At 41.6% G+C, this 27,263-nt stretch overlaps 1 protein-coding gene across 2 annotated transcripts in view; it reads right to left on the reverse strand.

Moving 5' to 3' along the window:
• LOC124178930 overlaps positions 1-27,263 on the reverse strand; it is a 119,212-nt gene that overhangs the window by 84,116 nt on the left and 7,833 nt on the right. For both annotated transcript variants that reach the window (XM_046562751.1, XM_046562750.1), the window contains exons 2-3: positions 20,780-21,101; positions 3,498-6,949 (exon numbers count right to left, since the gene is read on the reverse strand). In XM_046562751.1, coding sequence (XP_046418707.1) covers positions 3,498-6,949; positions 20,780-20,960 — 3,633 coding nt within the window. In that variant the 5' untranslated portion in view covers positions 20,961-21,101. The remainder of the gene's footprint in view (positions 1-3,497; positions 6,950-20,779; positions 21,102-27,263) is intronic.

Consider the following 27,263-nt stretch of genomic DNA (forward strand, 5'->3'; position numbering starts at 1 on the left):
CCGTGGACCGAGCTGCTTTAATTTCTCGACGGATGAAAAATCGTAACGCTATACGCAAAAGTAAGTAAGTGCCCGGGCTCATTACGGTCGTGTTATTACACTCCGTAGTTAGACTTTGTTCTCTCTCCACTTCTTTCGCTCTCTGGCCTTCGATCTCCACTCTAAACAACGCGGTAGTAGAAACAGCCAGCTCAGATGCGATTGCCGATTGTAACCGGATGCGATAGACAAAAAATCTTAAGCTTGAACCAAGGGTATGGGTATATTAAGAGGCTTGCTGGCCCGAAGACCGCTGATCGTCAGAAAGGTGTGAGGTCTAGATTGAAGGTGTGAAGCGGGGACTAACGATCAAATGATGAGGAGATGGCGGTGAAAAACTACGCCAAGATCGATCAGCTACGACCAACAGACGAAATCATGGGAATTACCTTTTTGACGCTCGGTATCGCTAACAACTTTGTCAAAGTGAAAAAAAATTTACTGCAGGCCAAGTCCCGAGGCCTAGCCTCTGGTGCAAGCTCCAAGTCCCTAAGCTGAGTTTCTGGTGTAAGTTTGAAGTCGCCACAAGATATAAAACTTCAAATCCCGGTAAGGTAGGCTTTAAAACTCGAGACCTAGTCCATGAGTCTAGTATACGTCAAGTCCTAGCAATGAACGGACGTGTTTTGATTTTTGTTGTACATATAGCTGTAACTATCTAAGTAAAGCCCTGGATGTATGTTCATTGTGTGTTTCGTCAACTTTAATTTCTACGATTCATTCATTCGTGAAGCTCTGTTTTGATCAGACCGTTGATCCAAATCGAAATGTGTCACAAATACGCGGACGTTGTAAATGAGACTTATGCAAAAGTGAAAATTGAGATATCTCTTCAATTGGTCAATTCGTGTTATGTCTTTGGTCAAGACTCTTAGACGAAAGCTTCTTTCAAACTTTGCGAGGATAAATAATTTCAATTTTTACAGACGCTTTGCCTACGTGTTCTCGACTTATTACTCGTTTCATCGTCAAAGTGCAATTCCGTGTAGACGAGAATGGAGGCAGAGTGTTCCGGGTTTGCACAGAGAGAAACGATATGTGCACAACTGCCAAGGTGCAGTGGCTAATCGCGATGTAAAAGTGTTCGTTGTTGGCATATCCAGGTACAAAGAGCTAGCGAACAGTACCGAACGCGCTGAACGTTTACTTTCGATTCAGGGAAAATATTACGCCCTGCTGTTACTCGCCTACTTCTATGAACTTTTGAACCACGTAGTTCATGTGTGCAGCCAAGGTGCGTATAAGAAAACGCCAGATTCGAATTTAAATAATAGCTGCACCACACCCACGCAGAGCAATGAAGCCGAGCGAATGCGATTTCCAATATAGGTGCGGGGTAACTCTAATCCAGAGAGAGGTTGATTTATGCGATCCGAAATGTTCGTTTGTTTCGCAAGGTTACAGAAATGCGACCACCTTACTCGGGGATCAAGATTTCCAAGTTATAGCTGAGAAACGGGAAAGTAACGTAATGTAATACTAATATTCATGTGTAATAACCTAGCTGCGGGGTGTGATAAGAAATAAATGACGGAAGGATACCGATGCGATTCGGTTTGTTATTAATTATGCTGCCTGGCACTCCTCCGCTGTTTTGACCTTTTAAATTTATTTTTCAAAACCGCTAACACGTTTTGCTAGTTACCTACCTCGACTTCTTGGCTTGTGCAACTCTCAAGCCTGGCTAGTTCTAGGCTACGCCCGGATTATACCTCAATCTTCGCCTTCAGAGCATTTGGCCAATTTTTAAGGCGTGGGCTACCGCTCGACTGTCTTCTGAACTATGACAGACTACTACACAGCGAAATTATATTGAAATGCAAATGCAACTAGACCAAATCAGCGTAGGTATATCACCTGCTAGAATATCAAACCAGAAGATTAAGCAATCATCGTGGAACACTTGAAAGTCCATCGAAAGCTAACCAATAAAACTGAATATATTGACGCTATTCAACGATCCCTGCAGAATCCTTTTGCAGAACCATTCTCAAACTTTAAAATTAAGATTTCTTAACCGCTGGTCAACATCGTTATCACTTCTAGAGTCTTGATTCCTATACCAACCAATTTTACAAGTAAATCTACTTATCGTAAGATTCCACGCTGCTGGTTCAGTGACAAAAAGTGCAAAAAAAATTGCAGGCGTCTGGTCGCTATAATAGTATTATGCCTATTACTGTTACGTGCGTGCTGGTGAAAGGAGAATATCGCCGAAAAATGATTCCGTCACAGGCATCGGATAGCACAAATGTTTGCTGGACACGCGATAACGGGAAAATAATTCAATAATTCAATAATTCAGTACTAGCAGTCACGACAAAGCCACAGTCAAACCAATTTGAACGTCCTTAACGTAGAACAACGACGCTTAGCTAGTCATTTGGTGGTTTATCAAATCATCGTCAGAAGCTCTGTGTTGTAGTCAGCCACGTATGTTGAAAATTATAGCGTGCAGTGTAAATCCTGAATCCAAATTGTGAACTTTTGTGACGAGAAAAAAGAACAGTTAATTGATTTTCATCTTCCGAAAACCCTTGTTCTGGCAATTTCCTGTCAAGTTAATTAATTACGGGCCCTGTAATATTACAGGCGCCATTTTAATCGGTTTTTAGCCGGTTTAAGTCCCTGTGTACATACAAGTGGCCCACGCAAATGACAGCATACCCAAATTAGTAAGAAGGCTGACGAGACAGAGGTTGGAAGTTGCAGGTATCATCGCGTGTGATAAATACTCCAAAAATGGAACAGGTGGGCGGTCAGCTCAATTGACTTCGAGACGTCGGACGCTCGAAAGCGGCCTAACCGTCGACCCACGAGTGAACAGTTAGGTATGACGCAATTTCAACTCGAGAGATATTTTTAATTACGGTTATACGCTGACATCTTCGCTCCGCCTGATGTCCAGTTGACAAGTTGGATCAACGAGTTTACGCACACACAAAAACCGTGATGAATGTCGTCAACCGACTCTTTGGTTCCCGTGTGAGTTCGGTAATTAACGCAAATGTGAAAATGTGTTCGCCGAAATATACCGCTAATCAGAATCTGCTGTCAGAACATTTTTTAAAATTTGGATCAATACTGAAACAACAATTTTAAAAACCGGTTTTTTCAGCTAACTTTGATAGCAAGGTTTTCCAACTTCAATAAAGACTATTAGCTATTGGCTGAAGCCAGCTTTTATCACATAAAAGGCAGTTCGCACTTTTCATAGAATTATTATACTGATTTGCTAGAGAAATCTTACTCGAAAAATTCGAGAACAAAGAACCTGTAATTTTATGTAAGCAGCAGATCATATATTATCACGGAAAGGCAGCATAACCTCTAAACAGACCTATAATGATTGTGTTTCAACTGCAGGGAATAGTCGGGGACTCACGAATGAGAGAACATCTCCGAGACATAATAATTATTAAAACATTATCCGACAGATTGATTCGGTGATCACTTACCTGGTTGATTTCGTGGTCCAAGTCTCGTGCGCTCTTGGCGCTCCTCAGTTGATCGCCACGATATTCACGGTATCTCATAGTGACCTCATCGTCGGTTAAGGCTCCACTGTTGCTGATGCGGTTGTTCTTCTTCGATGACTTTTGGGATTCCTCCTTGGCCTTCTTCTCCTTCTTACTAAACAACTGTTTGACCTTGCTCATAGTTCCACTTTTGCCGCTCTTCTTCGTGACTTTTTTCTCGTACTTCTTATTGTCGCCCAGACCAGAGGGTGGCTTTGAGGTGACAGACTTTGTGCCCCCGTTGGCGCTGACGTACTTGTCGTATCTGCGTTTCTCGGACGGTGTCAGGTCCATGTTCCTGTCGGTATGCCTGCGTTCGTGTCTGATGAACCGCATCGTCACAAAGCCCTCGTCCTCCGACTCGAGAGGTTCCCTACGGTCGGCCTCTTGGGAGTCTCGGCGATAATCGTTTTCTATTCCAGAGTCGGCCAGCCGGTCCTTGCGATCTGGATCGCTCAGACGACTTTCCCTGTGTCTCCGTTCGGAGTGGCCTCTGGCCTCATGGTGGCGCGTGTGCCGCGTCTTGCTCTCGTGGAAGGCCCTTGGGCTGACCGGTGGACTTTCGTCGAAAGTTTCAAGCCCGGAACCCCCCTGTCTTTCCTTACCGACCTTGACGCCGCGACGGAGGCTGTCTCTAGCGTCTGAGTCGTCAAAGTAATCGAGATGATTGCGTGACCGGCGGACCATCTTCTTTGCCTCATCATCCGTCTTTCTTTCCTTGCGAAGCGTCCGGGTCGACTCCTCCTGGTGAAGGTATCTCGTTTCTCGACGTACAGAGTCACGCGCTGTGGTGTCGGAGTCGTACCGGCTGGAGTTATAGCCGCGATCAGGACGCATCCGCGGTGGGGAACTGTCGTACTCGTCCTGAAGAGGGTGTTTGCCCATGTACCGCTGGGTGGTCCTCGTCTCCTTGTAGTACTTGCTACCTAGTTGACTGTTGGTCAGCTGAGAGATGTCTGTGTCGTAGTCATCGTTGGGCCTTTCCCGAAGATGATCGACCACGTGTTGACCGACCGGTGGAGAGGCGATCTTTCGCGTCTCCAAGGGCGGACTCTCCAAGACTGAGCGTCGAAGGTCTCTGGCGTTGACGTAGTCGACGGTACTCAAGTTCTCGTGTGACCTGGTGGTGTACTCACTCCGTAGTGCCCTGACTCTGGCGTTCTCACCGATCTGATCGAGCCGCTGAGATGACTTGCTGATGCCGCGCATGGTCTCGAAACTCTTCTTGGGCTTGGATGAGTATGGGTCGCGGATTAGACCCGCGTCACGGTCCAGGAAATCGTCGCTCTTCGAGAGCTTGTGATCGCTGAACTTCTTCGGTGTGAGTATCGGTGACACGTTCTCCTTGAACTCGGACCTGCGTCCAACATTGTCGTCGAGTACGTAGCCGGGCGGCTTGTAGGGACTTCCGAGATTCCTGGCGGTCTGAAACCTTTCCTCCGGGCTGGTCCTGCTTCTGTCACTTAGGAAGGGCTTGAAGTCATCCGCATAACTCTCATGCGTGCGGGTCTCAACGATATATTTGTCGCCATACTTGTTTGTTCTCGTCTCGACCGTGTAACCATCCCTCGGCTTTTGCTCAACGTACGTCTCCCCAGGTATTTTGTTCGTAATCTTCTTCTCGTACCCGTAAACCTTCCCGTTGTCTTGATGAAGCTCCTTCTCGAATATATACTTGTCGCCGTTGCTGTTGGTCCGAGTCTCGGTGATATAGGTGTCGACGTACCTCTTCGGGGATGCTACGCGATTCGGTATCACCGGCGATGGAACGATCGGCTTGTCGATTATTTCGTGTTCCACTTTGTTGCTTTTCGCAGCGAACATCTCGTCGGCCAGTAGTCTCGACTTTATCCTTGACTCGAGCAGGTCTCGCCTGGCACTCAGCTCACTCGTCTTGTTCGAAAAGCCCCTGTCATGCAGCTGGGACCTGACATTGAACTCGCCGTTGTCCTTGCGCCGGGAATCCATGCCGTCGGCTCTTCCGCGGTCAGAAGTATCCACGAATACGGTAGACGTGTACTTCTCCGGCTTGCCAAACAGGCCGCGATCAATCTCGTTCAAATCATGCATGCGCTTCGACTCGGTCGTTCTCGATACGTATTCACCGCGGCTGTTTGCGAACTCACCAAAGTGCGTTGTCGCGTTCTTCTTCTCCTCGTCGTACCGCGACTTGAAGCTATTGATCTCGTTGTTCCGGTGCAGATCACTGTTGTAGGTATAGTCGGCCCTCCTGTAATCTTTCTCCGCTGGACTGTTCTCCCTGGATGAATCCTTGCGCTCAAGTCCGAGGCCCTCATCGCTGTCAGAGTGACTTCGCTGAGCCTTCTTCTTGTCCATCTGCACCTGGGCGTAAATCACACCGCCTGGTGGCGACGTGGGGCTCGATTCGTTCGGTCGGGTGTAAGAGAAGGGCATGTTGTTGTTGTGCCCGAAACCAGGACTCGGCGTCACCAAGGTCCTCGGTAGATGCGGCGGAGGTGATCTGTCGTTTGACAGTCTATGGATCATCTTGTGAATGGTTGACTCCTCACCGATTTGCTGATCGTATCGGCTGCTGTGCAACATCGTTGAGTCCACTTCGTCAGTATCTTTTTTAGTCCCTTCCTTTTCTTCTTGTGCAGAGTTTTCTTCCTCTTTCGTCGGTGTCTTTGTCTTTCCACCGTTGTTGCCTTTCTTTGGTGTCTTCGGTGACTTCGACGGACTCGTTACGGTGATTTCCGGCACCAAGGTTTCCTTCTTGGCCTCGTTCTGTTCGTCCCTTGATTCCTTCTTCGATTTCTTCGCCTCCGAAGTCTTGCTGAAATTGAAAGGTTGCGGGGCGTCAACCTGCGGCGATGCCTCGATTATAGGTGACAGCTGTTTCTTTGCTCTGATCGCACTCACGTGCGAACTTTCTTCGCTCTCACTACCACTCCGCTTGCGTTGGGGTCGATTGCTCGTTGAGGTACCCGCGTCACTGTAACTCCGTGCAACGGGTTTACCCTTCCTTTCCAATTTAGGTGAGAACAACTTGACGATAGGATTCTTCACCTTCCTGGCGCTAGCATCGCTTGCGCTCCTCTCCAACGCCTTTTTCTTTGCCTTCGGTATCTCGACTAGATCCTCAGTGGTAACACCGATCTCCTCGCTCCGGCGTCTGACGTCCAATGGAAGTTCCGGTCGTTTCTTGTTCCTCCTTGCCGGTAGGGTGCTGAATTTACCAGGAAGAGACGGTACCTTGTTGTCTCGCGCAATGCACTTCAAATTACCGACCTGTTCGAGTATCAGGGCGGCCTCTTGGGCTAGGTCCTCCTTGCTTCTGCTGGTTATGCGTTCTTTGCGCACTGGAGTGGCGATCAGTCGTCCTTCCCCGTCACCCACCAGAGCTGAGGTTACTCGGGGAGTCTCACGCCCTGAAACAATCAAGCAAATCGATTGGTTATTACGGTGGCTGTCTGTCTGTCCGTGCAGGAGTCAGTGAAGGTCTACGCGCGGCTCGATTGAACCTCCCGAACCGGCTATATCTCTCAGCAGTAGATATAGAGAAGGATATAAATGAATGGCGGGAGAGCTTCGCAAGAAAGGAAAGGCTGAATTACTGATTCGTTTGATTACTAATAAATTCCCAATCCGTATAATCGCATATGAGATTCCGTTACCTATCCGGGTATGGCTCGTGCGTGACTGACCACCACATATAATTACTTGTAGGAAATATAAATCCCCGAGTAAAATAATCGTTGAAGTTCGATTCCACGGGTAATATATTGGTTCCTAATATTGTTATGCTGCAATTACAATCGCCGAATTATTATTTCAGTTTTTTCTTTCGTAATTTCAATTCGCAGTCACTGGTTGTCCTTCGCATCGAACAGCTACCGGATTAACATTGACTTTGCACAGTGAATGTTCAGTAAATTTATTATCCGGTTTGAAAAATCTAACAAGGATGACGATCACTTCCGAAAGTGAAATGTGCTGTTTTAACCCATTTTATGCATTCTCGAAGGTATTTGTACAGCGGTGATGAAACTCATGCGCGTTGCGAGCAGAAGAAATCAAATTTATGTACCTACTAACGTATCTTATACCTACATAAGTAGGTGTAGAAGCGCGCGAGGAACGCGTCATGACCTTTCGACGCGCACGTTACGTTTACAATACACAAAGTGACGGGTAACATCTATGGCCTCGATCGGGGCTCGATGCGCAGCCAAAGGAGAATCAGGAACTAGTCCCTGGAACGTAGGATATAAGGAATGGATAGAAGGGTTGGGTCAAAGGTCAACGGGTGTGTACACAACGGCATAACACTGGTAAGTCCAGAGCCCCGAGTCCATCGCACGAGTAAGATCGCTATCTGAACTATTGCTGAGCTATTGCTAACCTAGCATAACCCCACCTTACCTAGCCCAGGATCTTTCGCTCTTTGCCTTTAAATCGCACCACCATAGGTGCACATTTACTTATGCCGCAGGTTATATGATTCATTTTAATCGCTCCTAGCAAACACCTTGATAACTTGAAAACCATGCGTGGCATGACGTGGAAAGAATATCATAAACGCAAACATTCATTTTCTGGCTAAAACTGGTAGGCTTTTGGTCGAAAAATATTATGCACGAACATTGGTCGAATTATGGATTTAGTGCGGTTTTTTTTCATCTTTCACGCTTATAACTTGTATAAATATATGAAATAAATATTTTTACAGCAAGAATATAACATAAATTCCCTCTCAATTGAAAAAATGCGAGAAACAAAGAATTCGATGCAATCACTCAATCGTTTAGATCAGTGTTTTTAAACCTGTGGGTCGTGATCCCCAGGGATTCGCCAAGTTTTATTCGGGAAATCGCGGTCGCAAGCCAGGTAAAAGTAAAAACCATAAACAAAGTTTCACAAGAAATCCTTTAATTATAAAAATTCTTTGAAATCACTGATATGGTTTTATTATGGATCGGGGGGGGGGGGGGTCGCCAGATTTTTCTTACTTGTAAAGTGGTCGTGAATTCAAGAACGTTGAAAAACACTGGTTTAGATTACGGAATATCGAATTCCCCAGTCTATTCGCCAGTATTGAGATTGTAGATTACTTGAATGTTTATATAGGTGGTCTGACATTTGGGTAATTTTTTATTTCTACTTTTTTCCGCAAGTTTTTATCTTAAACTTCATCACGGACTTTTGCCCAAAGCAAATTACCTCATTGATACACGCTATACAATTACCAACAGTAACGGCTATGATAAGCTGATTCTTCAATGCTATTCAGGATAATATCGATGAACTGTACGTGTTTTTTGTTAATTGAAATTCTTTATTTTGGAATTCAATTTTTTTTATAATCCTGCGTTTCCTTTTCCTGCAACCCCAAGATATTGAGAATGCGGGCAGTTTGTCTCATTGTGTTTTACTCGGTATTAGAAACATCTATATCCATCTATATATCACGATTAAAATCAGCCTTCCTACAGTATAAGCGGGTACAGCAATCGCAATTCGATACTGTAGGTTAAATTGGTAATAAATTTTGTAGAAGCTGAAGGAGGCTACTTGATTATACTAGTATACGTATGACCGATGATCTATTAGGTCAAAGTTACCGGGCAATTACATAAATTTTCAAACACACCCAACTCCACCAAATGAACTGCTATTGGTAACAGGAAAGGAATACTCGACATTGGAAAAGGAACGAAAGTCTTGTTCAATTATATTCAATTAAATTTCGCGCGCATTTAAAATCATTCGAAACAAAACTACGTGATTAGAACCTTATTTTGTATCATGGTATAAAATAATGTTTAGAGGTTTTGACACTTTATTGAAAAAACATGTTCCAGTCAGTCTTAAAATTTTGTATACTCGTCTCATCGATTTACTTATTAATGTTTTCTAATCAATTCTAATTTTCCAGTTTATTGATTTGACTTGCTGCACTAAAATTTGAATCATTGTGAAGTCTTGTTATATATACTTGCAGGTCGAGGAATCCATCGCATGACAATGAAATAAACAAAAGTTGTTGTAAACAATCTGCCTAATTTCGACTGCAGAGAAATTGCGATGTTTTAAATTACATTAATATTTTCCTGATGACGGTTTGCCGTATTATTCACAGTGTCCCAAAAAATCTGCGATCTTCTCAGGGTACAGATCCATGGAGTAAACATATGTGAAGGGTGCACCGTGCCGTAGGCCGGATCGCGTGCAGTCGCAGAACCAGCAACGACGACAGCGAGATAATCCGTGGGGGTAAAAATTAACACGAGTTGAAATTTGAGTTGCTTTGCGTGAGGGCTCTTTAATGTTCGATAAACTCAACTCGGGTGACGTGTTTAGTAACGGAATCACTTACCAACGTGAAGAAAACTTAGTTATAACTTCCAGATGCGTGGTACGATCAGCGTGTTGCGATTTCTCTATATACCTGTTATACGTGTGGATCTATCGTAGCCGATGCATGCCTCAGAGGTAATTGCGTTGCGGGGGTTCCCACGCGCGCATACCGCACAACACGCTGCGATTCCCAACTATGTAACGCACTTAAGTAACATTCACAAAGTTAATTTTTTCACCATTCGCTCTTTCTCTGTTCCTAATCATATTATCATATGTGGTTTATCTACCTGTCAGCTATTTTCCCTTCTGTTGAATCAACTTCTGGAACTGGTCAATCTGAATCGTACAATTTGTACTATAGAATACTCAGAAGCCTGACAATATATTTGGTTACTTTTAAGGAGACGGCGATTGGTGAACAAAGTTAGCTGATTGTCAATATTAAGAGACTTTAAAAATTGTTTTAATCCATTTACAAGGGCTGCGTCTGATTCCTTTTATGATAACATCGCCATTTGTTATCCAAGAAATATGCAACTTTGCAGGTCTACATATATATCATAAATTACGTCAACTAATGTAACATTGTAAAAAAGAAACTTGCGTAGATATTTTTAACTTGTGCTCATATACAGTCAATTCCTGAATAGCTTTTTATCCATTACTCATTCTTTATAGGATGAGAGAGGCGATGTCATCATATAAAAAAAGGAAAATAAAAGGTCTCGAACATCTTGAAAGGGCTGTTTCACCTTCGTAAACGGACGATAGAAACACTTTATATGTACGGCCCATCAAAGAAATCGTCCGTCTGGATCATTCAAGAGCAACTGCAGGAACTGTTATCCATAAAGCTTTAGCACGCGATGAATTATAACTTATAAGAAAAAAAGAAGCGAGTCCATGATTCATTTACCTTGCTAGCAATATGACGGGAATCGCATCTGAAACGCTCCGGATGAAGGTGAACCCCTAACGAGATGTGAGTGAAGAATAGAGGAACGAACTTATACGCTGAGCAGAGAAATGTATTTATAAACCAGCACGCAAGGATTTTCCATAACTCCAAGATTTACAACGTCTGCGCTTGGTCTCAGCTGGAGACACCGGAGGTGAATCGAGATGCGAGACTTGCAAAGAGCTGACAGGATCACGGGGAGGTCATCGGTAACTCAGTCGGCACGCGGTGAAACGAGGTCAGTCCCTATGCCTCGATTAGCATTTCTGGACGCCGAGGAGCATCGTGTCGAATCTAATCGCAGCGTTGCGATCAAGCGGTAAGCGCGACTGAATTAGTCGAGAGATTCTGCAGCTTGAACTCTCGACGCACCGCGCACGCATCCGAGAGAAAGAAGGTCGTCGTCGAAGATTAAGTGGACAGTGACTCGGAGAGTCTGATTACACTTTGTTAGCCCGAGATAACGCGGCGTAATGAGCTTTCACGATTACACACGGTCGTTAGAGAATCGGCGATCAATTATGAGCTTTTGTGCAGTCGATATTGCAAGAGACTCGAAGTTAATATCGAAGTAAAAATCGTGAGTGGCCAAGTCGTGCTGTTGGAAGTTCATTACACGACGGAACGCACACGTTATGAAAAGGCGCAATTGGCAATGAATTTAAGCAGCAGGTTGCTAGCTTGCATTGGAATCCGCGACGCGAAACAACCCCCCTGGCATATCTATTGTGTGCCATCTTTTCCGAACAGGCGTCGAAGCGGCACTGATCACAAGGCGATCGGGACCATTGCGACAGTGTAAAATTGCGCTTTCTCAGATCCCGAGGCAGCCAATAAGGTTCGGTTCACCGACCGGCCGTATATATCGATAAGCCGAAGCCCAACTAGATCCCGAGATACTCCTCGGAGTGTAGAGATGAAGCTAGCGTCATCCGCGTCTCCCCTGAAGGAAACCTGAAGTCGATCAGATTAGCATGTGACGCACGTGTGTATACGTGAAGGGGAGAATTGATAGGCATGCTGCTCGCGAGGTGAAGCTGGGGATAGGGAATCACCGGGGACGGAAAGGAAGGAGACGGAGGAGGGGAATCGAGTCTAACTTGAAATACAACTGGTATGTAAGAACGTGCAGTGATGCCTCATTCATCTTGTGGCAATTATCAACTCGTAAACCGCCGTAATATCTATTATTTACTATCGCATACATGCTTCGGACCCGTCTTGATCTCACGATGACAACCACCTTCTCTTCATCGGCGTCGTTAACGTTTGAATATGACTCTCGAACGTTCATGAAGACCCCTTACTAAACCACGCGACAATCCTTGAGATCTTGACACATAACGCCCACGCGATTTTAAAACTGTTCGCGAGGCAGTGTTAAGATGAGAAAGTGTAAAATATTTTTTCTCCGGTGTAACAGTAACTTTACCGCCTGGTACCATTCGAAAGTATTAGAATTCCTGTACCAACTTACAGTTCCGAAAATTCCACCGTGACAGCTGGATTTATCAAACAGTCGGAAGGAAGTGATTGAACGAACTAACGCGGCGGTGAAAAAACACTTTCTGCAGCATTAATTAAATGCAAATAGGTGGCAAAAGCGGAGACTATAGTCTTTCGATTCCGATTTAATACTGGTTCCGATATTCAAGGGGCTCAGAAGAGGGAGATAAAGTAACTGTTCCCACGTCCAAAGATCAGGATAGCAGTTAATAATTAACCGGCTGCGAACGTGGTTCCGATATTAAATCTATCCTTTACGTTCGTTAGGGTGGTCAAGAAATACAAGAAATAGCTAAGGCCGTCTAGAACGCGGTAGAGGAGAAGAGCGACTGTGAAAGAGCGGAGAGATAACTCATATAAGATAGTCTTTTTAAAAGCTTGAGCAAACGCGAGTCTTATGAACGATTTATGTTCAATTAAACCGCCTGCAATTCGCGTCTGGGTGTTCGTCGCTGGGCTTTCCAACCGTGGCCGCGAAATGGCGCTGGTTTAGTATTGATGTTGTTGCTGTACCGGCAGCACTGTAGGCAACAGGTGCGCCGACGATCGGTGATGGTCTCTGTCCAACTCCAGACTCACGGCTGGTCTGCTATAAGTGATAGTAAAAAAACCGGAAGTGGTGAGACTCCGAGGTAGAGGTCACAGGTCGATCCTTGCCTCTGACCCACACCTCCGGGGCCTCTTCCACGCTGATACTCACATACAATGAACAACCGATACTCGAGGGTGGCTTTAAAATGAGCAGCCCGGAAAGCAGGACAATCACAAAAACTAACGTAGTTTTTTTTCTGCTGCCATTTGTCGATTCTCCACAAAGCAACCGCGAAATCGGAGCAATTGAAGAAATAGCAAGAAATGCAACTATCAAATTGAGAAGAGGATACGAAGTTGAGTGATACACTTAACCTTAAAATCTGTTCATTCATTATCCTACCTTACCGACTGTGTATCCACAAAATAATTGAATTGTGTCATTATGATGACTTGTAACAGGTAAAAATAAAAGACTGCCTAGTCTTCCCGAATAATTGCTTCAACATTCTGAGATCTAACAATTCGCATCACCTGCATCACTTTCACGTACTGCGTTTCACAGCTGAAGTCTGAGGTAACTAGCCTGCATGAAAATGACTAATCTGCATGTCAATCTACCAAGTTTCGCCGTTTCCTTTCGGCAAAAGAAGTTTCGTTTCAAATTTTATATCGATGAAACAGTTCTTCGATGACTTATACGGTATAAGTTTATTGTTCTGGATTGAAACATGAAGAATCGAAGCTTGGGCTTCGCACACGAACGTTGACAATTAAGTTATTATTTTAGTCGGAAAAGGAACTCAAATGACACGTCAACTGAACGAAATGAATCCTACTGACTTTTTACCTTTACATGATGAAGTTATACGTTTCTCGCAATTGGTTGAAGAAGATTTCGAAGCTTAAGAGATATGCGTGCCGCACTCCTTAACATCACGAGCTGTCTGCAAAGCCTGGAATTTGCTGCTAGGATGAAGCCGTAGCTGGGAATTATAACGTCGGTCGCCCTGGCGCACATCGATTGACAGGACGTTAATTATTTTCAGGGATTTACCGCACTGAAAGGAACTCGTTAGCGAAATTGCGTGCAAAATGCTGGTCTTCGCTCGAATCCATTGCGTGAACGCTTAAATTCCTGGCATGCACGTTTATGACTCTTACACTCCCCGCGAACAGATACTTCGCCTATGTACCGGGATTTATCTACGTTCTATTTACCTTGGGTTTACACTTTAGCATTTGCATGTATTTTTTCGCACTTAGCGAGGTTTCCAAGGCTTGCAGAAAGCGAAAGCACGTCGAAACAGCTCGTGAATATTTCGTTGAGTTCCGAATCTGGTTGATTAGATACGGACAAATACTTAGGCTAATCGATCACGCAGGTGTGGTCGTAGATTCGTCAGGTACCACGACCCGCCGTTTTTTCACCGCGATCCTTCGGAGTTTGCACGAAACGCAATTATTTTATTGTGACTTCGGACTCGAGAAACCGCACGTAATTTGGGATTCAAAATGGCGCCAGATACGCGGTTTTATGGTCTTCAGATGAGCGTGAGATATTAACGTGAGTAGCAAAAAAATTCTGCAAACGATGAGCGTGCTTCCGAGGTACCTCGTCCAACTACTATTAGTAATTTTATTGCGGGACAAAAAACTGTCTATACCAACGACTAACGTCTCGCTTCAAACGAATCTACAATCTAGACGAATTACATACAACTACTAAAATATGAAAACTGTGACTTTGGCCACATGCGAATGTTCTCGAATTCGGGCACTAATCACACGAAACGACGGTCAAGGACAAAAAACTTGCAAGAAAAAATCAGTTTCTTTTGGTTCAAGATTCGCATTCAAAAGTTTTCACGGTATAAAGTTCGGAGAGCATCAATTTTTGCTATGTATGATTTCCTTCGTTGTTGGAAAGTCTTATTCTCTTCACTTTTGTTTCCTGGTTTTTTGACAGTGAATGAAAAAAAGGAACAAAAAATGAGTAAAAAGAAGTAGTGGAGTGACTGCTGAGGAAAAATGTTAAGGAAATATGTAGGTAAGGTAGAAGAAGAAAGCCGCGTTGAAACGAACGGAAAGTTATGAGCCAGCGGGGTCTCAGTATCTAACTAAGATCAAGTCGCAGATCTGCGGAGTGTGCGCGGCGTGGTTCCCATGGGCCCGCCTTCAGCGGCGCTAGTTTATAGCTCCGTGATCACCTCTAAAGGGGGTTGTAATTTAGCGACTAGCCTGTGTACGATGTAAGAAAAAAAAATAAAAAATAAAGAACGAAAGAATAGTAAAAAATCCATACGGCTTTTCGCTTCGCTTTATACTCGGCGGTGGTTTATTGTCGATGTAGATTTATTTGTACCCTTTCCCTTCCGATCTACACTTTTCCCTGCTGATTCCGCTTCCAGCGAGTTAAGGCTACGTACACGTGAAAAGCATATATCCTGTTGTTCCATGGAAATGTCCCATGGGCAATTCAACATAGCGTCAATACGCCTGCATTTATGTAATCCAGAATCTGTACAACCAATCGACATATTTTTTTTCGTGACGTCTAACTAATTTCAAATATCGATGTACCCGTAATTGCCTCGATAGTAAACGCATCTCAATCGATAAAAGCGTGCGAAGTAAGGTAAAGAAACGTGCACGGTCGATTGATGTCTCGGCCGATTTTGCGATCGTTGACTGGGCATCGAAGCAGTTCAGTGTGCTGTGGAAGTGGATGTTATGGAAAAACCCATCGTTCATCGGTGGTTGATGATAGTTATACAGAAACTACAGCTTTACCCGACACGCACCATCTATTGCGGTGTCGGTATTCGATACTCGTTCGCTTAATTTGAATGTCATTTCGTGAGACAAGTTTTAAAACTGTACTCACTAAACAACTTGCATACAGTGAAAAAAAAAGCGTATTGCAATCTGTTGAGCGACTCGAGAGACCTCAGAAGGACAAAAACGGTGACTGTAGTTTTATACTTAGAAAATGAGTTAGCGAAATGATTTGGTCATTTACTGTAACGCATAGCTTTGAGTTGACGATTAGTCTGGTTTCACTTGAATAGAATCACAGAATAGAATCTCTAACACTATTATAAATGGTTATGTAGCGTCTTGGCGTGCATGTACAAGTTTCAGGTGCGATAAATTCGTTCGATACTGAAAACAAAATACTATAACAAAGAAAATGAGTAAAAAGTTTTTCGTGTAATATTTTATTTACGTGCCTGCAATAATTGAACACTATTCACGGGATCCTGTTCAGAACCAACTCAGTAAAAACAGGTGATTTGTGGAACGATTTGATTTTATCATGCGATTCGGTGCATCGCGCCGGATAATTGAATGGATACATCGCAATTAAAACAACTGTCCACCCACCCCACCTTGTTTATGGAAATACCAGGAGTCGGGTTAACTCGCGCCTACGTTTTAAACCTTTGCCTATAGCCGTAGCCTTTTACGGAACTCTGTACATATCATCTGTGCAAGAGTGTAAACCGCATGCGCAGGGATGAAATAAATCCGGGCAGGATCGCGCGTGTTAGTCTGCATGCACGAAGCGCCGCAGCAGCCGTCGAAGGATGCTGCAAACTGGCAAGTACGTAGAAGAGGAGAGGAGAATTCGGTATCCCGAGGGCTTTGAAGGGGAACGTAAGGATCTGTAATCGTTGCGTTTAAGGTGCGTGCCTCGCGAACTTGTGCTATAACGTTAAGTACGTGGGGTTATAGGTTATGTGCATACAAATTAGCGGGCTTGCAGCTTGCGCGAATGCAAATACCCTCGCGGCGCATTCGGTTTGCACTTTTTACACCTCTCACAACAATACATTCCATTACCATTACGCCCCATTGCTCCAGTTGCTGCGTACGCCGAGAGAAAACGGTGAAACTTATCCTTGTAGGTTATGTTGCTAAGTAACCGAGTGCGCATGCGCAAAACAATTGAACGTTATTGGTCCGCGAGATCGTACCACGCCGATATTTTCGTCTGAAGTGTAGGGATGCCAATTTACTCGAAACGAAATGAAATTACCTAACAATGTACGTAACAACGACGACTCGTAGCAAATCAGTTATCCAGTCAAGCCATCCCAAATCATTGCAAATATTTAGATGTGCTTAAGCTAAATAAAATTCGCCTTGCCTACATAACCTCCATAAGCCGCTTTCGACAATTGAAACTTGAGTCGGGCAGTCTGCATGAAAAGTCATTTTTGGCAATTTTAGTATTTTAAAACGAATATAAAGGTCGCAACTATTCATATTTACACATAATTGATATTTTCCAAATAAAATGTAAAAAAAAAAAATCGTAAATCTTTCTTTTTCACCGAAAATTTATTCAGTTCACAATTATATGAGAACAATCGATCTGTTGAAAGACTAGTTTTCGCATGAAATTTGAATTGGTAATAATCACGCGATGCCAGGCACCTCTTATTGTTCGGCTTGAACAAAACATTCTGAATTGCGAGACGATTTGTTTTCGGCAATATCCAACACTTTAGTCTTATTCTGGCAATCTATTTCATCACTCTTGACGATCTGCATTCCTTTCGAACTTCTCAAAGCGTTGCTACAACTAACGGACAAATAAGAATTCAACCCACTAAAATAGTTCTCGGTAATATTACCAACAATGTCTGTAGTGTCAAGGCATTCTTCCATTTTATTGCAAAATTTTCGAGGTCTCGATAGTCTGTTCAGCGTACAGAATGGATAGCACGCGCTCTGCTGTCCCAGAAGAGAATATGTGTAACCATGATCGTAGGATACAAACTACAAGACCGAGCAACAGCGAGGGACCTACTACCGTGGAAACGGCCACTAAGCCTATAAACTCGGCGGTGCCACTATAAAGTAATATGAATGGAGATTCCTCGATAGTAACTCCGGTTTAGTAGCCATTAATTTGCAAGTGGATCTGTTCACAGATATGCTGGACACACGTCGGTGCATCGTTGTCTTTTATTATTTCGCGCCCTGATTTGACGAAACGCAGAAAGTGGAATCTCACGAATCTACATGTATACGCCAAGAGAAATTTCTAGTTTTCGTTACTGTACAATACGCAACTATTTTTATTTTCTTCCATTACCAAAACAGTATTACAGGGTATAAGATGAGACTGAATTTTGGTGGTGTAACCAAAAAAACTGGAACGTTTCACTGTTCATTTTTTTCGATTACGGTCACTCGTGTGATATTTTTACGTTAATGCGACGGTTAATTAATGTTAAGACTTCTTATAAGTGAAAAATAATTTTAGTTAAACAAACAAATTCAATGTAGCAATTACGAGAATATGTTGTATTGATAGCTAAAATTATATTGCTTGTTTCGTTGACCCACGTTTTTCCGTACTTTTAATAATATTTAGCTCGTTATTGAAACAACATCGATCACTTTCTGAATTCTCACGCTGCGGGATTGGTACTGCCAACTTTATGATTTTGGCATCGAAAAATTAAGTCAAACATGACGGAGCGTTGGAGAGTTATTCGAAGGTCACTGTTGTACTTATAATATTCTGCATCGAGATATGAAGCTTCTTGTGTGGGAATCCGAGGCAGGCGTACATCGAGTACCCGTCTCCATTATATACGGTTGAAAACTTGCCGCCCCTCGTTAAATTGCGGAGAAAAATCCATAATCACATCGTCACATGCCACTCTGACCCTCCACTTTGCTGCCATTTCGTCTAACGTAGGACTCTCTAATAACGCGCGACACGATTTTATTTGATTAGTTATTAACCTTGCCGATCGACATCCCGGCAGGCCAACCAATCTGACACTTCGTCCTGCCAATCAAAATAACGGATAACACTGTCGTTGAATGATGCTTACCTACATCAAATTACTGCCCATATCGGACAACGGGAAATTATAATCTCGATCGAAGTTCATATTTAATTCACGCTTACAATTTTCGATATTTTGCTTATCAGTCCTAGTCAATTGTATTTTCAAAAGCAAGTCTTATGCTTTATTTTAAATCAAATTGCAACAGTTTTAACATGTTTTTTTTATTTTTAAGAATAACAGTGTTACTCAAATTTAAAGCAATATTTAATACAAAAAAAAGCACCAAGATCGAAGAATTGTTTAATTGAAAACAACTCGAATTTCAACCGAAAACTTGAATATACTAATTCAACTTTTTTTCTCCGCGTTTTGGTTTTCACTGATCACAGGGCTTTGATAAAAATTAAAACATACCACAAGTTTTCGTACAAAATTTTTAGCTGGATCCGAATCTATGTTCAACCAGACGGAGCTTCGGAAATTAGATCTATAGATGTTATGTCTCTTCCAAGTCTTGTTACCGTCATTTGATACTTTGTTGAAAATGAGGAACCTGCGATACTTTGTTGGTTACGTTTTAACGGAAAAACAGATCTTTGTGTAACTACCTATAATTAGACGATTGAAGCCTTTTCTACAGAATTTCTCTTCAAATTAAACTCAAATTTTATTTCAATGCCAAAGCTATTACGAGTTTAGCATAACACAAGAAAATAGTGATGATGATGATGTGTGGGATAAGTTAAAAGGTATATATGTATAGAGAAGGTAATTATACCTATTTACGCAAAATACTCGGAATGACAAGGAGCATTAGTTTACGCTGTGGAAAAAAATCTTGAAATCTTGACGACTCATTGTAGGTAATTACGCTGTGGCGGTGTCTGTATTGCACGTCAATTAATGGTGTAGAATTTTCCTAAGTCTGAAGATATTCGTGATTTTTTTTTAACTTTGCAGTCAAAATAAAAGAAAACAATAAATTAAGCGAAGGGAAGTTAATTGTCGGATCTAATTTGAAATTAAGCAAGACTTAAGACTGGAAGGGTTATTCGAGGGGGTGAGAAAAGTGAGTCCTGACATCGATACACACAGAAATACGCTGCACCAATACGAGCCCCAAGTCATATAACGAACAAGTACATATAAATGTCAAAAAGGAAAAATGAAAGATTGAACAATTGAATCGCGAGTGATTCTGGAAGCGATAGCAACAATCGTACGTGGACAGTGCCATCGCTGTTTTTTCGCAAATCACACGCGAAGGAAATAATTATTTGTTAAATTAAACAGGGATTGTTAACAACTTGTTATGCTGTGCTAATATACCGTGACAGTCTCAGGAAATTAAAAACCCAAATGTGCAAGCGCCAAATCACGTGATTCTATTTGTAGATTCAAATAATTTGAATCGAGTTTTTCGTCTGCTTGTCATGTTAACCAACTCAGTCGCGATCAGATGGTAGCTATTAAAATTCGCAAGCGTTTCGATGTTATGTTGCGTCGAGAATTTAAGACAGCTAAAATATAACGGTTCAACATAACCTCAAATTGCTTGCGTGAATTTACAGTTCGCGCCGGATCTCAACCAGACAGAGTTGGTCAACCTGTCCAAACAGACTGAAAACTTGGTTCGTGCGCACTTGGGTGTTCACTTTCCTGAGACGATCGATGTAAATAATCCATTATTATTCATTCCTCGGCCAAAACCGGGCGGAAAAATAAAACAGCATCGTTTTTCTTTTATATTATTTCATTAGAACAAAATTTCGTGCCGTTAGTTGCGGCGTAAATGGGCAGAGAGTTAACGTTTATTGCGGTATTTTTAAAAGTTAGAATGAGTTAGACAGAATATGCGTGGAGCTGGTAGTGCGGCTCTGGCAGCCTTGTCAATTCAAGCTAACCGATCTCTCTCCAAAACCAATGAGAACGTAACATTTGCCTCGAATCGTGCCAACCCGGATAAAGTGTTCAGCTCCGGTTTTGATACTCAGCAAAACGAGAAGAAAAAAAGTTTGTCGGAAACCTGAATTGACGAGACTGCCAGCGCTGGCGTCAGGAGCTGTGGTTCGACGTCAGAAACTCACCTATCCTCTTAACGTGGACGTCTCTATTGAAGGAAACGCTGCGCTCGGCGGGTTTGCCACCGGAACCGGAAGCCACGGGTAAAATTGGCGGCAGAGAATTGGCCTGAGCGGAAGTCGATCCTGCTTCCTCGGCCGGCTCGATCCGCGATCTCAGAGATTCCGAGCGCTGGACCGCGGGCATCTTTCTGTATCTCGATTCCCGGTCATAACAAGATTACTTTGCCAATTCTCAGGGCTCGCACCACTCGCAACGACACTCTTACTACCGCGATATTCACCTTTCACCTTTCGTAAGATCACCAACTGCTACCTGCGCACCAACCTGTAACCCAAGCAAAGCTCCACTTTTAATGGCAGCGTTCAATTCACACCGATCACGCGTATCACACATTCGTATTTCTTCCGTGACAGTATTGGAAAACGTAACGACCAAATGCGCATGCTCCAAATCATATGACTCAATTTTTAGATTCAAATAATTCGCTGTATAGAAGCTGTAAGTTATGAAAATTCGTTGGCAATTATAGGTATCCAAAATGTAACGGGGCAGTATTTGAGTCAATGTAACCTCGAATAGCTCGCGCCAAGGCCCAACCAGATAGAATTTTATAACCTGTTTGAGAATCCGAAAACTTAGCGCATGCTTACTTGGGTGTTCAGTTCTTAGAACTGTCACGGTATTTAGAGGAAATATTTCGCTCCTTTTTCTGACGCCAATTTACGCAGAATCAAAAATTCAAGACATGGGCATGTTCGACAGAATAAAAAATGATGATTCTTGATCGTTTGTCAACCATTTTACGTCTCCCTGAATTACGACGCTTAAAACAACAAGATGGCTGATATGAGATTCTTCATCACGATCGAACGAGAAACTTTCCTTCCGAAGCATGTCTATAAGTATTTCATACGGCAATCTCTGTCTTGATTGCGTAAATATCAAAGTGTTTCAGAATTCGAAATTGTGCAATTTTACTTATGTTATAATCACAAGTTTATTCATGCCTCGACCAAATATCTTGACCTTCACACAGCTTTATGATGTGAAACAAAACATCACGTTTTGTGTATTAACAATTATCTCGTAAATTTTGTTTCAATTCGTTAAAAATCGTACCAACAATTACAAGTATAAGCTCATGTGCTCACGGTGATTTCAATTTTTTCTTTAATTTTTTGCACCTTCGATGTTGATCATGAGCAGGTATTTTTCAATTTGAAAAACCGCATACGTGTAACTTCGTCGTAATTGATAATCCTTTAGCATTGATACAATGAGTATGCGAATGAATCGTTACATAATGTATTCTGTACAGAGGTGAACTGTATATATCTAAATAATGAACACGTACTGCGTTACGTTATATTGGCATGCGTATAGATATTTGATGCGTTAACATTCACAGTGCGACACATGGCAGGCGAAATCTAAGAGCTTGTCAAACATGGCGTGAGATTCGGTTATAGGTACATGTGGCATTGGCAAGAAAGCATTCAAAAACGTAGAAGGTATAGCGGTATATTAAAAAAAAAATTGTTTAATAGTTTATAAGAGATACTGGCTTTTATAATGGGCACTCTTATTCGTGCGAAGGCTGATAATCAATTCGTAAACATTGTACACAATTTTCCACGAGAAACCCGACTTTCCAGTTTTTTTTTTCACATCGCACACGGAATCGTTCAATAAAATTCTCATTTGATTATTAACAGCCATCGCCCGGTCCTTGATTATCCTGATAAATATACTATTAACAGTCACGTAAACCTCGAGATGTACAAATTATTTGTATGCCTTTTTGGGTTGTGCATACATGTACGAAAAGATTAACCCAGCTAAGCAGCAGAGCGAGCTCCGTGGATGAAATTGTGCAGGCATAAATTTCAAGCAGTTTCTTTCTTCTCCTTGCCTTAGGGTATTTTATTTTTGCACCAATCGCTGTATTAATTTAGAAGATCGTAACATGGCGTGTGGTTGAACAGATCGGTTGCTCATACATCGGTATCCTTTTATTAATTCTGAACTGTTTTAACCTCTAGCAGGCACCTTTATCTGGTAGAACATTGCTGATACTTTGGGGTCGTCAAAGACCCCAATCAAAAATTGCTTGCTGAAACGAAGAAATTTGAGATTTTTACTTGAATTTTTTCGGGTATTCACTCAAGTATTTTTTACAGGATAAAAACGGGCGCAATAATTTTCAACTTTAAGGTAGCTAAAAATTTTCAAAAATTACGATTTTTATTAAAAAATTATCAACTGTTTTAATTCTCAACATTAAGAGTTAAAAAATTAGCTGGATACTCTTAAGAAAAATTCAAATTTATTATTGCAGCAGAAGAAAGGTATTTACTTGGAAAAATGGATACAAAAATTTTTGGTGAAAAACATGCTTATTTTTTTTCCAAGATATTCATTTATTTGTTAAAAATAAGTTTGTTTGACATGGAAATTATTTGAAACGCTTGTTCTTATAATGATTCCCAATGAAAAGTTTATAACAAAAGTTGAACGTAGATTATACAAATAGTAAAAAAATAAATATACACAACTACACAAAAAAAAATCCAATTAGCTTAAAACATTAGATGCTGAAACCTTGAAGAACAGTCAAAATAATTCTAACAGAAAACACACTTTTGTGACACAGCTGGCGCCTTGGGGTCCCTGACAACCCTCATTAACTTTGCAGCACTGCTAAAGCAAGACTGACGTACTTATATTTACGTGGATGACGCTCCAAGGAAGCGATACATGTTATTCGTCAACAAATGGTGCCATAAATCACATTTTCAAACTTTCAAATTATGAAAATCTCGATCAAAACCCCTCAGGTCACGAATAACCCCAAGCATTCAATATCGTCGTTTTTCGATCATGATCAATATCGGTCGGTTATTGAAATACGACGTACTTAACGACGCTAACACAACAATAACTGTACGTTTCAGTGAATTGGTCGAAAATAGTCTTCCAAATAAAATAAGCCATCATAAAATGAAATCGAACGAATCTAGTCGATCTTGAACGATTTTGAAGCGATTGGAAAGGAAGCATCGATGTCCAAGCTTTCGTTTATAATTCCAATATTCTTGTTTTTTGCATTTTAAAAGACATATTTGTAGATTTCGCGTATAATGATTTGATAAATACCCAATACATTACTACGTCGTAGTGAAAATCGATAAAAAAAAGTATCGGTTTTTGGTGAGCCAACCATCTTAGCCCGCCAGGTTATTCACGCAGCTACCGTTGCTGCAGTAGATACTCATTACATCTGTAAATGCTTGTAGTTTAATGAACATTACAGATAGAGTAGGTTTACTACACACGCTATCCTCGGCTGCTTGCGGAGCAGTGCCTATTTAAGCTATTAACATTCACGTTATGCTAAATCCAAAGGCCACCACCCGGGGCGCCACTCCAGTTTTCAGATCCTGAAGACTGGTTCGCAAGTTAGCGCGTGACGCGGCACCTTTTTTTTATGCCTTCGAATTAGGATATATCGACACGATGCGGCTCTTTGTCTATTCGACTATTTAATTCAGCGCCGCATGTTAGAACCTCGCTGATCTCCCGCGGGGTAGGAAGAAAAAACCGGTAAATTACAAGCGTAACAAGCGTAACAAGGTGGCAAAGTGTAGAGGAGAAAGGAACGCGACTAATCACACGTATAGAAATAAATTCGAGCTGAAAAAACAAAATAGAAAATAGGTCAGCTGTTTGTACAATATACAGACGCAAACGTCACGATTTATGTATTGCTGGTCGGTTGGAACGAAAACTTCGTTACCATACGAAAAATTTTTTTAGTCAACAAAACCAATCCAATTATATTTTACTGATGGTAAATATTTCGTTGTAAAAAAAAACTGTGATAAAATTCTTTTGCAGGAACTGCATCAAATACAGTTTTGACCTTGTAAGACTTTCTAAATTCGGCCAGCATACACGAAGGGAAATCTCCAATTGTATGCCGGTTCCTTATCTATTTTCATTTCTGACCATGATTCAAAAATATGGGTCCGGATACAAAATGCAAATGAGTTTTATAGTTGCAATCGGAAGGTTTAGTTGCCTACCAATAACCTATTATTCTGTTTTACTATGGACACTTGTACTACATTTCCCTGTGACTACTGTGATAATTTAATGTTGTCGAAACAATGAATTGCTGTTGAGGTCTGATTTATTTGAATAATATAATAAACTCAGCAGACAGATTGAATGTTGTAATAAGGAACAAATATACTCTTTGCAATTATAATTACACTAAAATGTCACTTTTACCAAAGTTCTTTGTAATTCCAACAGTATTATTACACTTTTATTGTAACGATACCAATGTTACTAGATATTTTTAGTAACTACGTAAGAAATGTAATTTTTCTCAGCCTACAACACGAGTTTCAAATTGGATTTTCTCAAACACGAGCTTTCGGTTATGAGCGGAATATGGAACAATATCCTTTCAAAATTAAAATAAGTCAGGGGTCATTTTTCCATCGGAATTCCGATGCCTGCTCACGTCGCGTACCGCTTAACCTTAAAATCGACGAGGACGACCTCTGGATCTCCCAAGGCCATCGCGGTCGCTGGAAACAGAAGTGATACTTGTAGTTGCAGCACCCGAAGGTCCCTACTTGACGATGCCCGTTATGCTGTGCGGGATGCGCGAGTTCGAAGAGCCGGGATGAGTGACTGTAATTCAACCTCTTTATTAGCCGGCACAAGTCTGCAGGAATAAATAGAGAGGCTGCCTCACATGCGGGGAAATGAGACAATTTGCATGAACGTGCGATTCCCGACTGTTGAATTAAGACGTTCCGTCCGTCTTGCACTCTCCTTATTCGGCCCAGAAACCCGCTGAGCGCTGCGATGGCGTCGAAATAACGCGATTCATGTCACCAAATACATTTCCTAAGTCATCTTAATGGTGAAGATTGAACATCGGGATTCGGAGAGATTTTCGTCTAAGTTAATTCACCCGTATAATTTTAAGTTCTTGCCAGTTAAATATTTAAACGGTGGCGCCACGAATAAATGTTCTTTGGTTTGCCTAAGTCTTTTTTCTCAGGTTTTTATTGGTAATGCTTTGATTAATCGTTTCTCCGATTATTCGACGATTTTGGTTGGTCATTGTTTCAATAAATGGATTAACCGATAGTTTTCATCAATTGTTTTTTCGATTAATCGATTTATCGAAGTTGTCTTATAATCAGTCTGCAGGTCAAACGGTATATGAATCGAAACCGTTGATTAATCGATGAATTATAAAAACCGTCAATCGAAATCGTCGGTTAATCGTTTGATTGGAAAAACAGTTAATCGAAAAACTCAATTCACCGATTAATTGATTAGTCGAAGGAACAATTAATCGATTAATTGGAAAAACGATTAATCGAAAAACTCAATCAACGTCATCTACCAATCGAAAGAACGATTAATAGATTCATCGCACAGCACTAGTTTTTATACATCTATTGGCTGATGCACTTGAAAGACAGACGGCTAAATGGTCATATTTGTATGATTTTAGAACAAACCCTCAAGAAATGAAGAACGTGTAAATTAGGTCGCATATCTCTACGAAGTTTTAACTGAATTCTCCAACCAGCCGCAAGAAATTCAAGTGACAAGATTTAAGCTTTCTAAAACTTGTTTTATCTGCAATTGACCAGTGATATATAGAAATCGGTTGAAAACCTTTTTTTATCAACTGTAACTAACTTGCTTCAAAACTCTAAGTTAAACTTTAATTTAATATTAATTATGAAGTATCAAAACTTTGCAGAGTAAGGAATTAACGTGTCTATCTCACGAATAAATTGAGTTTTGACAAGACAGTTTGCTTTAGGGTTTTCGAAAAAGTGGTATCCCAATTGTTGATATTCAATTTTTGACAACAAATTTTCTGTATCAAAATTTCCGCTGATTATATACAGTAGATGCCGTAAGGGGGGATGCGAATAAGGGAGCCATCAATCTGAAGTAAATTGAATTGATTGTGAGTTGAAAAAAAAAGAAAAAACAAGAAAAGCACCTTCATTAAGGTCACCGATTTTCGTTAGTCTAAGGAATTAAGCTTTTTAGAAAATAATTTATCACACCGTCACAGAATCCGTATTCTTGCGATTTGCTGGAATCAACTCATTCCGATGCTTGACTCGACTAATGGCGAACAGCAGTTAACAGCCGCGAACTGATATTTTCTTTCCCCATCCGCCAATGAATCTTCTCGTTCACAGGTTCCATTTTAGTGACGTGCTGGATTTAATGAAAACTAAGAATCTCCCGAATTCATTTTGATCAGACCCCGAGATAGTGAAGATATTTGCGGGAGCGGTACTCTTAGGATTAAACTGACATTTCTTTTATTCGTCGATTGGAATTAGCATAATCAAGGCTTTACACGTATATCGATGCGAAACCAGTTTTGCAAATTTTTCTGCTGATTCTTAATTGAGGAACGGCCATGAGCTT

Source organism: Neodiprion fabricii, chromosome 3 (genome assembly GCF_021155785.1).
Source record: "Neodiprion fabricii isolate iyNeoFabr1 chromosome 3, iyNeoFabr1.1, whole genome shotgun sequence".
In the NCBI taxonomy this organism is placed as follows: Eukaryota; Metazoa; Arthropoda; class Insecta; order Hymenoptera; family Diprionidae; genus Neodiprion; species Neodiprion fabricii.